Below are 15,741 nucleotides of genomic sequence, written 5' to 3' on the forward strand. Positions count from 1 at the left end.
AGTGTGTGTATGTGTTTTGAGAAATTTGTCTTCAAAGTTTTGTGATCGTTTGTCACAGATTCTCACCTAGAAATGACCTAGGTGTGAGAATCGGCCTATCAGCTACTGCTGTGAAGAGGTCGGAGTAGTTGGGGGCAGGACACTAGGTCTAGGGGTGTCAACGAGCTCCATAATGTACGCATGAGCTTTAGGTGGGAGGTTTAAGAGTTATGTGATTTAATACTTGAAATGCAGTGTTTTTTTAAACCTCATACTCGCGATATGATGTTTGTTCAGCATTATAGTGTCATTATTGCATATTTCTGCACCCTTAGCGACCTATAATACATATTATGAAATCATGTGTTGTGAATCTGTTTTCTAATAAATAAAGGACACAACTGAATAGAGTGTCTCCCCTAGCAGCGGCACACAGATTTCAGGAGACAAATATGGTGCAACTCACATGCACAGCTGATTTTTGGAACATTACTATAGCTGATACTACAGATGTTCATGCTAGCACCTCGTTTGCTTGTGCCATAAAGCCAATCATCAACATGGTATGGAACAGTTGGCGTAGCAAACAATACCACAAGTGACTCCCATAAGGCTCCCTTAAACAAATAACACTGAAGACAATACAGGCTATAGTTTTACTTGTTTGTTTCAACAAATTTATTTTGAACTAATTAACCATTTAACAGCCTCACAAAACAGCATGGAACATTCTAGCAGTGCCACCACGTGGCTGCTGCCTTTATGTGGGGGGAAACACTGGATATAAACATAACTTTTTATTTCTAAAGTATTGCCGTTTTGTTTTGCTAACAGTGAATGAATTGAGGCATATTATAGGCACATTGAGAAAATGATACAAAACTCCACTATTTGGAGTGCGCTTTAACACTCTTAGCACCGTCTCTCTTCTCTACAGAGAACACACAGCTTTTGTGGTTTGCATGAACAGGGAACGAAGACATAAATGTTACACACCTCACATAGCAGGTCCATGAGAAAGTTGATGATGTTGTAAATAAGAAACTGCAACCCATTAACGAGTGGCTGCTTTTATCATGTAGGCTAGTCTGCTTCTTCCGGTTTTTACCTAACATAGTTATTGTGCTTCATGAATGTGATCTTCATCGGAAATATAATTAAAATCGGATGTTGTTTATATGCTTCTATGGTGGATGAGTTTTAAAGAGAAAAAGAACATACGGACTGATGCTGATGTAACATGACCTTAGCACATGATCTTTTAGTAGCACTTATTATACTTATGTTAGTGCATAGCTATTTGTAGCTATCGTCAAGCCATACTGCACTTGTTTAGCTTATAGAAGCTCTTCAGTTGCTTGTTGTTGATGAGAACCAAATTAAATTTGTCCTTTCTATAGTGTTAATGCAGCAAGTCAAAAAGGACTTTGACAATAATGACATCTTCACAACTTTTTTTTCATATTTGCACATTGTGATGCATAATGGTTTACGATAGCTGAATGATAGACGAGTATTTAAAGATTGCAGATCTGCGCTTATGTCATTTTTGACCAAAATCGAATCTGCCAAAAAAAATGTCAGGATTCAAGATTTTTCAGGATTCAGGATTTTTTAGGATTCAGCAGTTGAGAACTGTGCAATGGTACACTGTTTGTGGCATCTAGTCACAAATGTTGATTGAATTGAAGGTCATTAACACTGATAAACCTGTCAACATATTTTAAAGCAACATTTATAATACTTCAGTATATACTTTTAGGAGAACAACAATTTAGATGTTGCATGTTAGGTAATTATGAGCGTCTATAATTACTCATGCCTGGCATTGCTAAGTGTTATGGAGGTGTCGACAGTGTCAGATTTATCTGTTTACAAAGACATTGGCAACAAATTCTGGGTGAAACAATGTATCACACAATGCGAAAGATATATATTTCAATGTATCATTGTCTGGACTGCAGCTCTGAAGGTGATGTCAGTGAATATAAACTGTATCCAACTACTGTAGAAAAAAGGCAGCTTGTGTAGGCTGATGGAGGGTGGCATAGACCAAGCTTGTGTAGGCTGATGGAGGGTGGCATAGACCAAGCTTGTGTAGGCTGATGGAGAGTGGCGTAGACCAAGCTTGATGTGTTTTCCCTGTGTTTCTCACTTGTTTGGCTGCCAGTGATGGACAGGCTGTCTTTTTTATTACGTACAATGTTGCCTTTTTTGTTTTCTTCGATCACCTTTTTGAGGAAGTCATAAATGATTCAGTCAATCTGAGCGTATTGGGAAATGTCCAAGGCACACATTTGTCAATACCTGCTTTGTCTGAGATCGCTGAATGATAGCTTATGATCAATAGGTACCAGCCTTGACCCACACCACATTGTGGTGTTTACTTGAAAAGAATCAAAATACTTTTTCATAATCATAATAAAAAATAAAAATCTTTTTAATGTAAAATAATAATAATTGAATACGTTTTTAACTATTCAGACATTTGTTGTTTGATCCTATTTGAATGTACAAGTTTGTGCAAACTACATTAATTGCTAGGAATTGAGAAATGGTGTGAAATTGTGATTATAGAGACAGACTAAGTTTATTCCAAGGTAATGCTGGTGTAAGTTTTGAAGGTGCCTTTAAAGGCAGTGTTTAGCCATTTAAAGCCTAAAATGTAAGGCTGTTTATAAACTGGGGCTTGTGCAGTTCACTTCATCTAGATAAAGCACAGAGTGCTGTCCGTGACACAGACAGTATATTGAGTTTGGCTGTGGTGTGCAAGTCTCTTCAAAGCCAGCCTTGTTAGTGCCTGTGCCCCTGTCCCTGCTGTCCTCTCAGCTTTATCAGGCTGCCTCTCACACCAGCCTAGCCAGCCCTAGCACAACACAGAAACTGCTGTGGCACTCGCTGTGCTTGATGTGGGTTAAGAATAGCTTGCTTTGCCACAGCAGAAGGGCCAAGGCGTACAATTAAGCTGCCAAGTCTCTTATATTTGGGTGCCATTTACACCCAGAATCATTTTGTGTCCATTCGGACAGGAGGTAAGCAAGGCCACGGCATAGCCCGCTCCTTCTGAGAAACATTCAGAGGGAATGCCCTGTAGCCCGTCTCAATGTGCCATGCGGGAATGCGTCTTCCTACAGGGGAGTGAAACTACATCGCACCGCACAAAGAACTGATTTAGAAAAGACTAAGATACTGTCTCAGATACTGTATTGTTTTATTCCTTGTCCATTAATGTACAGAACAGACTTCACTGCTTCTGTGGGTTGAAAACCAGCCTAGTATCTGCAGATATGTATCCCCCCACAGCATAACTACAGAGAATGAGCATTGCACTTCACATCAGATCAGACATTAGTCACAGGCAAATAGACCCATCGCCACAAACAAAGAGTAGTTATGAAGAGGCTTATTGCAACTCATATTAGACAGCCTGCATGTTTTACAAGTTACAGTACATGCCCTTCTTCCTTGTAATGCAAACAGAGATCATTAAGGTAATGTATATCGTAGCAGACAAGGCAGTCAGAAAGATGAACGCCGATGCATTTACAGTAGCATCATCATCTTAATTGGCAGTTAGGGATGGTTTGTACTTTATATATATTACTCTGCAGCATACATCAGCCAAAGATTTCAGGAGCATTATGAAAGCATCAGACTAGCATTCGTTGGAAGTAATTAGTCATGCATTTTGAGGGTATATATCTGGCACTTGGAAAGTGAAGAGAAAGGTTAGTCTTTGCCTCCAGTATTTAATGGAAGAGGAATCAGCTTGCGACTCTAATGAGCCATAATATTTCCACTCCGGCATAGCCTCAAAGGCAGAAAGGGACTCTGACAACCTCTCCTGACCTTTCAGACTGGATTAAGATTCCATGATTTCAACCGCTGCCATGGTAACCCAACCTCCAAGAGGTTTTCGTTGAAAGGCATAGGCAACTTTTATCATGTGCATGTGATAAAGACCCATCCTCTCTTTCACATTTGGCCAAAGCACAACCATATTCTGTAAAATTAATCCGTTTTGACGCATTTTCACATTTACACGCACACACATGGACACACGCATAAACATACGCACACACAAACACACAAAATGGTAGTGTAGTTCCCTTTTAAAGTTACAGAAAATAAAATATTGCAGTGCTGCTGCGAAACTGTGACCTATGGAGACTCAATGTTTTCCCAGCAATTCTGAGGGCAAATATTTTTGTTGAATGTACATCCATTGGCTCTTATTCAATAACTTGTCATAAAAAGAGTTGCTGCGGTCTCTGTTTTGAAATACTGTTTACAACACAGGTCTTGTAAGTGAAATACACATATGTTTTCTTACTTGGGGCCAATAAATATGAAGGATTTGTGGTCAAACGGGACAGAATGTACAAAGTTAATGCACGATGTTCAGGTCAGTTCAGACTTGCCCCACGGGCCATATTGTGACTAGAAACTGGCTGTCGGCCAATCTAAATAAGCTGTAGCACCGAAAAGAAGCCATCTCTGAAGATGAATAGGAGTGGCCTTGCAATCTGCCTCCCTTGCAGGGTACTGATCATATCTAAACAGGTCTAAATCACATTTTATCTGCAAGCTCTAGCAGGAGGCTTTCCAGAAAGCCCTCCCAGTTTCCTCTATGGTTTCTACCCACATCTGTATCACCGCTTTAAGTCCTCTTCATTCTGCCAGGCAGGTCAGTTTACTTCGCAAGCCCTTTCTAAGACACAGTAAAGGCTAGGGCTATGGACTCGCTATCCTTTTTTTTGTAGCTACACAGAAACGGGTAATTGAACCTGACAAAAGATGGAAAGTATCAGAAGTGATTTTACAGTGGATCTGTAAGGCAAGAGACTTGCTCAGATCTGGGATTATGGGTAATTTTCAAAGCGGTCCAGTCAGCCGAGCTCCCGCCATTACTGCAGGCCAAAATACGGTTTGATCTCCGGTAGTGACAGTCCTAAGTTGTCCCCCTGGCTCTAGATTGTGTCCTGACCCTGACCTTTTACTAAGTTTATCCATTTTGAATGCTGCTCCTACTGCACGTGGGTTCAAAATCTGACCCTCCCCCCCCTTATTAAATTCATTTCAAAGTGAGAATAGCGTTGCTGACTGCAGAGATCCTTAGGTCTGTCATTACCCCTGACATTTCTATCATTTCACATTATCACATCTATATTCCACTGCCTTTCTGGAAAGTTCTCTCTTCACCGCAAGACAGGACTTTGAGTGAGAACAGAAGACCAAACCATCATTAACATGTTGCCTGGCTGTAGCTGTGCTGTCTCTGGGGTGGGCTGCTTTGAGGCTCGATAGCTGCAATCATCTAAATTAGATTTCCATGTGCAACACTGCTATGAGCGGAATTAGCAATCAGTTCAGTTAAGCTATTAATTCACATGCACAGACACACACAAGCGCATGAACCCACACATACATGTATTTACCCAAGCAGACAGAGAAAGATACAGACACACACACACACACACACACACACTCACACACTCAGAAAGCAAGTGTTTACGGCTCTCTCTCAGCTGACTGACTACTCAGACAAGTGCTTCGCTGACAGATTTGGAACGCAGTGGTGTCTTGGGGCGGCTGTGGCCGGCTCTTCACATGCGTGCCAAGCAGAAGTAAATAAGCCCGCCACCAAACACAAGGCAATGCACAGCATGTTTATTCTCTGCCAGGCGTCCAAGTCCTTAAGTGCAGTTCCTTGTACTGGAGACGGATAGACAGGTTGACAGATAAGAAGTTGAGGTTATTTCAAGCTGTATACTGTCACTAAATACCCCCCAATTCCGCACTCAGTTTTAAAGCTACATCGCCAGCTTATTTTCACAGGAGAGAACAAGCTTATATAATGAATTGATTAACGCGGTTATTGCATTCCTTTAAAATACAGGTGCAAATGCACAGATGCAATTAACTACTATTTTTGCTGGCAGGCTGCCAGCAATGTTTTTCAGCAATGATTTCTGATTAGGAACAGAAAAATCTGCCTGGGAGTCAAAACGTATCTTTCCAATAGCTAGTGGTGAACAAGAAGAATAAAATTAGTAAAATATCTGTGTCATTGAAATTGATTTATTTGGTAACCAGAAATCACAAGTTCTCATTACATCTCACATTGTAAATCTTTGAACTATAATGGATTTTAATTGTTACTACATGTCTAAAAAAGTAATTTAATTAAAATTGTGACATAATTAAAATTGCACATTGTAACATAAATAGCGTATTACTTAAAGGAACACCCATGTTTATGTATGTACATTAGCTGGCAAGAGCAATGTATTTAGGTAACATATTAACATACTAAAATAGTATACAATAGAGTTCTCTGTAAAGCTGAGCATTCTTAAATGTGATTATGGCTTGATAGCATGATTTGATAGTGGTCTCTTTTCAAATATGTTTGCGACCCAATTCAGCAGACCTGAGCACTGAAGCCGATGAGGATTTTATGAGTGTATTGTAATATGCCTATATTTGTTTGTTTCCTATACACCAAATAATTTTGCAGGGTATATAAAGAATGATTTTCTCCCTATATCTGGAAATAGCAGGTAACAGGCTGTGGGGATCTGAACATGTTAGATCAAGAGTGAGACTACAAAATTCTATCTCTTGCCATTTATAATTCAAGGTAGATGAAACCTTGACTTCTTGATCAGCTTCAAAAAGTTATTTTCATCCTGGCTGCACCGCTATTTTAGGTGCCAACAGAAGTCTAACTGGGTGACACCAACAGACCCATAGGTGTTAAGTCTGCCAACTTACTTCAGAAAGGTGTGCCAGAGCTTGCATAAATTTGGCATTACCTTCATATTCCCATTGAGGTTTTTCCACACCTTTTGTTGATTAACCAATCCTGGGAAGTTTTAAAAAGACCAGCTCTGTTGGGTTCACTTTAAAATTGTAGTGATGAAGTTTAATGCACTGGAAAACTGATTTTCCATAGCCCTAGTCCTGGGGGGGGCTTGTCTCTGTTGTTCATATTTTACAAGTTTACGCTTGATGGGAGACGATTTCAGCTCAGATTTGTTCACTGATAAAACCTCAAAAATCGACCTGTGTTATGACTAGCCTTTCAATTTTCAGTGGTCTGCTCTTAAATGTTATGACAAAATGCACTATGAAGTGGAGAATAGCTACCTACTGACTGAATGTACTTCCGCTGCTTTCACTATTTACCTTTTGTGTGTAGGAAAAAACAATCCAGTTGTATATTAATGTTTAAAATTGTTTGTTGGATGAATAAAGAAGACCTATAGTACATTTAATACTGCATTATATTAATGAAAATAACTTGTTTTGGAATATTTCAATACATTTGTATGAATTGCCTACAAAGTGTCAATCCCCTCACAAATTTGAGATGAATTGAATATAAATGCCATAGTTAAATTAATGATCTTTTCTCAGTGACCATACAAAAGAAGGGATACTCAGTTTCTGCCACGGTCTTCTGTTACTTCCTAGAAATCACATCTTAATTGAGTTTTTAATTTTGACTCAACCCATTAATCAATGAAGTCATTTAGCATTGGCGCCTCATTTGGTGGTAAACGCAACAGTCATGACAGAATAGTGTGCTGGACACCGGAGAGACTAATGCACCCTCCCGCCCCCAGCCCCCGATTCTTCTCCATGCACTCCCACTGGGTGCTGCCGCTAAATCACTGACTGCTCACCAGGGGAGGGCCGCCATTGTGGTGCTGTAATGCTGCTGAGTTAAATGGGCTGAGGGCTTCTGTTAACAAAGGCAGCCATTGCTGTCAAACAATAAACCCCAGAGGACTTCACTTAAATGGCAAATTGCCACCGACGGTGGTCCTTTAAAAAAAAAAAAAAGAGAGCCTCAGAGATGTGGCTTTAGTGATCGCGGTTGGGGGGGTAGCACTGCTATTTTTCGTGGTCTGACACGTGAAAGTTGTTTGGACATGTATAAGGAGGGGAACATATGCAGATGTGTGCAGTTATGTACAATATTTACAATCCTCATACAATAGTATGAAACCGTTCAGTTTATAATATACCATTTCCCAAATATGCATACAACGTGTAATCTGCATTTTAATCTGTATTTTTAAATGTAATTTGGATCATATAAATGCAGATTTAAGGTCAGTTTTTTCAGAATTCAGTATTTATTTGTCATTTATTCATATTCATGATGCAATGCTTGTATCCACAACTGGACCATGAGTCAAACCTGACAAAAACTAGGAAGCCAAAGACGACTTCTGATGAGGTCTGATGTTGGTCAGTCAATAGCTTTTTATAAATGGTTGGATTACATTTACAAAGCATCATATTGAGTGAGAACAGAAGCTCAAACCGTCATTAACATGTTGCCTGGCTGTAGCTGTGCTGTCTCTGGGGTGGGCTGCTTTGAGGCTCGATTGCTGCAATCATCTAAATTAGATTTCCATGTGCATCAAAAAGAGCTATTAATAACTCATGGCAATTGATTTATTATTTATTATCTTCAACACCTTTAGGCTCAACAAAGTTTCAGATGCTAATGAACTGTTGTTTGTTTTGGTGACAGTGATTGTGCTCTACATTGTTTATAAGAAGGAGTATTGCTATCTGATTTGGGTTAAATCTATACCGTTTAATCACTGTTTTTCAGGGAATGGTTGCTAAGCATAGCTGATAGTCACAGTGTTAACCATAGTGCATTTTTATATGTGGCATTTTGTGAATGTTTTGCTAGCTAAGGGCATGTTGATGTTAGCTGCTTTACTGTTCCTAGCTAGTCTGTTTATAGATAAGTCTCCTGAGCAGGCAGTGTTTAAACGGCTCTCAAAGATTGTCTTTGGATTTAAATAGCTTAAAAACTATTTCCAACATCACAACATTTATAATATGGCAAATTATATTTGAAAATGTTGTTGAACTTTCCAGGTGCGGGATCAGTGTTGTTTCAGAGCTCATAGTGGTTAATGTAAAGGATGAGACTTGGAAAGTGCAGTCTGAAACACCACTCAAGGCATTCTTTTCCATCTGCCAGGCTCTGTTTATTGAGTTATCAGTAATGTTCGCTTGTAATTAAAGAGAACCGTGTACTTTCTGTTTTATTGTTAGTCAGATATATTGTTAGAGATCTTTTGGCTGAGAGTCCCCTCTGGTTACCATACAATTCCCATTAACTACCATGCAGCAGTATCATGGACTTAATTGTGGTGTCAGCCAATAATGATGCATAATAGCTAATTATATCTAACTAATAGCATATTGTTTTGGAGATAATCTGTGAATTGATTTTATGTGGTTTGCTTATACGGCATTCAAGACAATGGCGAATGCTAATTAGCTGCATAACGAGGATGGGGAGGAGTATTGTCATTTCCTTTTTATATTTTATATTTAAAGATTTGAATATCTAGTTAGATAAGTAACTGTTCATTTAGCTGGTATAATGAAGAACAGGGTTTTTCCCACAGCATAATGTGCATTGTAACCCCTAATCTTGGCAATTAGGAATGTACACTCACTGAGCACTTTATTAGGCTGACCTGTACTCCAGATATTAATGCAAATATTTAATCAGCCAATCATGTGGCAGCAATAAAAGTCATAAAAGCATGCATACATGGTCAAGAGGTTCAGCTGTTTTTCAGATCAAATGTCAGAATGGGGAAGAAATGTCATCTAAGTGACTTTGACGATGGAATGGTTGTTGGTGCCAGAGTGGCATCTCAGAAACTGCTGATCTCCTGGGATTTTCAGAGTTTGCAGAGAATGGCACAAAAACAAGAAAGAGAGAAGCAGTGAGAAGCAGTTTTTTGGGAAAAAAACACTGGCCAAAGCTGACAGGAAGGTGACAGTAACACAAATAGCCACACATTACAACAGTGATATGGAGAAGAGCATCTCTGAACACACAAAGCATCAAACCTCTTGAGTGGATAGGCTACAGTAGCAGAGGACCAATAAGTCTAAAAAATAAGTCTAATTAAATACCTAATAAAGTGCTCACTGAGTGTATAATTGCATATCCTGTACTTGTTAAGTGCGCAATATGGATTTTGTCATAATATGATTCCTTAGGTGCTCCCTGGAGGTTATGTTGGCCTAGTGCCATATAATGTGGTTTTAAGGGCACAGGCAGATATATTCAACAGGGTTTCTACTGGTAATAAAACCAGGAATGAAATTAGTGTTTGTCCTTGCCAGTGTCAGCACCTCCAGACAAACATTTATCAGAAGCAGAAAATGCCTGTAATTTCTCCTGAATATTATATCTCCAGTAACCAGCAACCGTTGCACTGATTCCAAAAGGCATTAAGTTTCACGTTGCGAAAAAAACATAGTTTTAAAGAAAAACACCATTTATATTTATGAGAAGTTGGAGGATGCTTGTGGTGCTCCTCAGAAAAAGCAGAAGCACAAGGTAAACACTTTGTACAGCAACACCACGGGGGGGGGGGGGGTGCAAGGAGAGGGTTGTAAAAAAAAAAGCCCTCACCTACGTATGATCATTTAGGATGCCATTTTTAGGTTCTGCTCTTAAAAGACAGCGTTCGAGTCACCCTTTAACTCCACCTGAATCAGTCCACCACCCTGCTCCTCTTCCTTTTTACCGCTGGTTACAGGTAGCAGGAAGATGACAGTGGGAGTGATTATAGGTTACCTAATGGGTAATAACCACAGGGTTTACCTCTCCCACCAGCCGTAATTAGATTAATTGGTTGAACGACGCCAGGAGACACTTTATCTGGCTGGGCTGCCGTGCGCCGGCTGTGCTTCAGAAGATAGGGCCCCGCCTTGCCGAGCTCCTGCCCCCCCCGAGACCCACGCCGCTCCCACGACGCACCGCGTAAAGCGCCGGAGTAAAGCAAGCGTCGCTTAAGATTTCTCTTCCAATTCCACAGCTGTCAATCTCTGCGCCCGACTTCGCCTAATGAAATTCAGCACCTGTGCTCGCTGTTTAGCGATTGCTCCGCGCGAGACGTCGCTCCTTCGCCTCTGGCATTTACCAGACACAGGATGAACGAGTGAACAGATTAACCTGCCTCCGGTAGACACGTCTGTTCATTCATTCATGTTCTAATCCGCCGCTTTATTTATTTATCCTGCGAGCGCTGCACTCCTCCTATTCGTTTTTGTGGAGAATGTAAATAGGGCCAGTGCTCCAGGGTGCTACAGGGACATGCTGAGAAAAGGCTCCAGTCCTGTCCTCTGTTGGACTCCCGCTCAATCCTCACTACAACTCCCAGAGTCCCTTTCCAGACGGCAGAGGGGACTGTTGCCTCTCCGATACTACAGTCGCGGTTAGTTCAGCCACTCTGGCAGTATAATCTCTGCAAACCCCAATAATTCAATTAGAGACCCCACGTAATCCAATCTTTACCCTCCTGAGGACAATGTGAGCCTGGCAAGATTTACTACCAACCTGAGCCTCCATCAATGTGTCTCAGTTACTACGCTTTGCCTATTGGTCAAGACTGGGACAGCGTGGTACATACGCAGCGTGTACTGGCCAATAACGAATTTAATTATATGCTGTTGCTTTGGCCAATACAGACACAGCACTAAATTTATACTGCTTCTCGTTCCGCAGATTATTAAATACAAGCATCAGTAGTGTAGTCCGGGGACCCAATTCCAAGTGCTGCTTCAGATAGTTGTTCTGCATTGATTGAAAAGACGAACCAAATACATTTGCATTCTGATCCTTTGAGCCATGCTATTGTACAGTAAATAAGATTTTATGGCTTTTCAGAGAGTTCACAGAGAAATGAAAATGATTTTCTTGTTGGAAATTAAGATTAATATACATGATGCTTTAATAAATAATTCAACTATTACTGTTACTTCCTGCTTTTGTTAAAGGTCCCATATTTTACATCTTTCAATTGTTTTATTTTAGGTTCTGATATCTAAAGGATGTGTTATTTCAAGTACCAAAAACAATCTCTATCCAGTTTTAAGTGTCCATTGTCCACCGCAGTTGTCCACAGGGTTTACCACGGACAGGCAGTTTCAGTGATTGTGTCTTAGCTCCAATGAACTGAACGTCGTCCGTTTGGATTTGTTGGATTTTTTGGATTTGCTATAAGGTGGGCCGTGCTCTCAAGCTTCATAGTGATGTCATAACTTCAAAAAATCTAAGCGACTCATTCAAATGCACATTTTCTTCATATGAATTGTGTGGATTTATTTGGGGACTGTGCATTTTGATACTTTCATAGTATTTTTATAACACCTTCAACTTTATAATCCCCATAGTAAGGGAAATGTTATTTCCCATAATATGGGACCTTTTAACATATGTTATTTCAAGTTAAACAGACAAACAACTAGGATCATTTTTTTATTTAAGCTACTAGAGTCTGAGCCATGACTTCAGACAGGTGTAACCATAGACATGACTGGCCTGCAGTGGAATTTGGAGTAAGACTTTGATTAAAGCCATCCTCCGCTGTGCTGTGCGGAAGAGTTGGCTCCAGCCGTGGTGGAGAGCCTGGTTTGCTGTTGCTGAATATTTGTGGTTTCCACAGAAATCCCCCGAGGATGTTTAGTCTACCATCTCATCGAGGATCAGATGGTGATCATTGCTTAAATCAGACACAGAGTCTCCTTTATAGAGAACCAAGAACATATTTTGGATCTGTACTTTTACCATTTTGTTTACTGCCACAGGGGTAGAGAGGAGGGGTTACAGTTGAGAGACTCAACATGGCAGCCGTTGTAAAAACACGTCTCTGAACAGTAACCAGCCCGTTCCCCCTCAGATAAAAATAAATGAGTGCTTCTTTTGTCTGAGCGTTTTTTTTATTATTATTATTATTTGATCCGGCTGTTTCCAGGCTTGACATCGATGGCCTAACTCGACCAAATAAAAAGAAAGGCACTTCCCACAGTTCCAGCGCACCTTTAGTTTGATTCCTGCAGCAAAGGAATTAGCCTGCAGTACTGGCTGTGGTCAGGTTCCCCCTGACATCTGTAAATTATTAGAAGGGTAATGACTGCTGGTTTTGTGCGAAGCTCCGCTCAGTCTAAGATGCCGCACATGAGCTTAGGTCATAGTGAACCTTAAACACATTTCCTCTTCATAAGGCTTCTTTATTTTTCCAGGTTCAGTGGGGAATTCCTCGCTGGGAACATTTACAAGTCTGCCTCTTATCCCAGCAGCCGCGAGGCATTGTGTTCCCACCCAGAGATATGGATTCCCGAGTTCTCTGCGTTTTAAGACGATCTCAGTGCGCCTTGTAACCATTTGTCAGATGGCATCGCCAGGCCCTCAGAAGTTCCACTTAGCGGTGTACGTGTGGAGCCGTGGATGTCATTTTTCTTCGGCGTCTAATATTTCGAGTGATGTCAGCTCCAATCAATCAGCCATACTTATTGTTATGGAGAGTGCTCTGTGTTGGTAAATATACATTTCATAAGAAATTGTCTTTTAAGTATGAACAAAGCAATCACAGAATGAAAAAGAAACAAGGTTTTATCATTGCAGTTATGTGACAGCTTGTGTCAACAAGGACCTTGGCTCCACGAGATTATTATGTTCTTTCAGCATTACATCTTCATTTGGTTGTCGCTGGGCCCTTGCCGCTATCCCAGAGTGCACTTGGGATTGATTGATGTGTTGTGTTTGCTCCCTCGCAGAATGCTGGAGGATGACCTCAAGCTCAGCAGCGATGAAGAGGACAGTGAACAGGTAATTGGCATGGGGATTTATGTGTGTGTGTGTGCATGTGTGTGTGTGTGCATGTGCGTGTGTGTACGTGTGTGTGTGTGTGCGTGTTTTGGGGCATGTGAGCATGTGCATGTGTGTGTGGCCATTTGTATATAGTCTTGTTATTATAAAATAAACACTAATCAGGAAAAGTAGTAACAAAAGTAGCATTGTCCAGTCATCAATTTGTCAAGATTGAGACAACCTGTGATTATCCTTGGCAAAGTATCATTTTCAGGACTATTAATTTTCAAGTCTTTCATTACTCTTGGTACGTAGGTTCAGGCTTGTTTTAAATAAGGCTTAAGACAAAATGTGTCATCTGTTTTTCTACAACATAGGGATAAATATGCTGACATATGCTAAAGGACGCTAAATAAATAAAGATTTATACACAAATAAAAGTGAGTGTGATGACAAATAAAGTCATGTGTCTGGGGGACAGCATGAAGGGAAATAATGACAAATGCCGGCAATCACAGATGATTTGTGGGTTTCACATGAAGGAACAGGAAGGATATACAGCACGTTATGGATGAAAGCTTCAGTAAGTTCCTGTGGATATGTGCACCTCACTTCCTGCCAGCACTTTCCTGGATATAACTGCAGAGGAGCCTTAAACTCTGAGAGAGCCTAAGGAAAAAGCAGATATATTACACCTTTCACCGAACCACTGTGCCACATTCTCTTTTGAGCAGACTGGTAAATAATCCCGCAACACTAAAAACAAGTATTTATCTTACTTCCAAGGAGTGTACATTTTATATGTCTTGTCACTGTAAACATTAGAAAAGCAGTTTTTTACGACCGTCTTTTGCATGTTGTGTGAAAGTACGCATGCATTTGTGCGTGCTTTCAAAATAAATACATTTAAATATTAGTTTTCTTAACGTTTAAATTTCACAACTGCATTTAAGATCGTTTCTTCAGAACATAGAACATACAGAGGTAAACAATCCACAAAATTATCTGAAACCAGTAACACCTGTGTTTAATTGCTGCAAAGACTGCACTGTACTATCTGTACAATTCAATATTTTTCCAAATAATAACACGGTATGCAGTAGTAGAGTATAAAGTTTGACAAAGAGTCCCTTTCATTTAATTGCGCCGTGTTTTGTTTAACGGCTGTCATGAACATTTGCTTAGTTATTATTTATTATTAGTGCCGATAAATGATGATGCATTTCCCACATTGCTTTTTAAACTGTAAGTTGTTTTCAAAATATCTTTCAAGTGTGCGTTTAATAATGCAAAATGTGCGCTTGCCATTCTAATATATTAAAGAGATGCGTCTTTCTTTAAGCCTGACATGATATACACAGACTACTATTTACGTTTTGAGTTCAGTTGTTAATATTCACAGGTCATACAGGTTCATCCGCATTCAGTAATGACCTGAGACATTATATTGTAGTCTTCACAACTAAGTACCATGTCATATGCAATTAAGCTTAATTCATAGTAGAGATGGGCACACAGGATCAGAGGAAAAACAAAATAATAATTTAGAATTTTTGGATGGTACGGTCCATCTTATTTTGTTCCAGTTTGTGTCTCGTTAATAGCCTGTGCATAGCAGTGCTGGAAGTGGGTTTTGACATCAGTCTCAGAACACGGCGCACTTCCAATACATGCATGCATAAAGCTGTGGCCAAGCAGAGGGTGCACTTCTACACAAACCAGTGGCTGAAGAACGACAGCAGCCCATCCATCCATCCATCCATTATCTGAACCCGCTTATCCTGAACAGGGTCGCACGGGGGCTGGAGCCTTTCCCAGCATACATTGGGCGAAAGGCAGGAACACACCCTGGACAGGTCGCCAGTCCATCGCAGGGCACACACACCATTCACTCACACACTCATACCTATGGGCAATTTAGACTCTCCAATCAGCCTAACCTGCATGTCTTTGGACTGTGGGAGGAAACCGGAGTACCCGGAGGAAACCCACGCAGGCACGGGGAGAACATGCAAACTCCAAACAGAGAGGCCACGGCCGACGGGGATTCGAACCCGGGACCTTGCTGTGAGGCGGCAGTGCTACCCACTGCACCATCCGTGCCGCCA

At 40.5% G+C, this 15,741-nt stretch overlaps 1 protein-coding gene across 1 annotated transcript in view; it reads left to right on the forward strand.

The window, feature by feature from the left end:
- LOC133132954 (AF4/FMR2 family member 2-like) overlaps nucleotides 1-15,741 on the forward strand; it is a 173,653-nt gene that overhangs the window by 113,717 nt on the left and 44,195 nt on the right. The window contains exon 8 of the mRNA XM_061248804.1: nucleotides 13,600-13,651. Within this exon, the coding sequence (XP_061104788.1) occupies nucleotides 13,600-13,651 (52 nt within the window). The remainder of the gene's footprint in view (nucleotides 1-13,599; nucleotides 13,652-15,741) is intronic.

Source organism: Conger conger, chromosome 7 (genome assembly GCF_963514075.1).
Source record: "Conger conger chromosome 7, fConCon1.1, whole genome shotgun sequence".
NCBI classification, from domain to species: domain Eukaryota; kingdom Metazoa; phylum Chordata; class Actinopteri; order Anguilliformes; family Congridae; genus Conger; species Conger conger.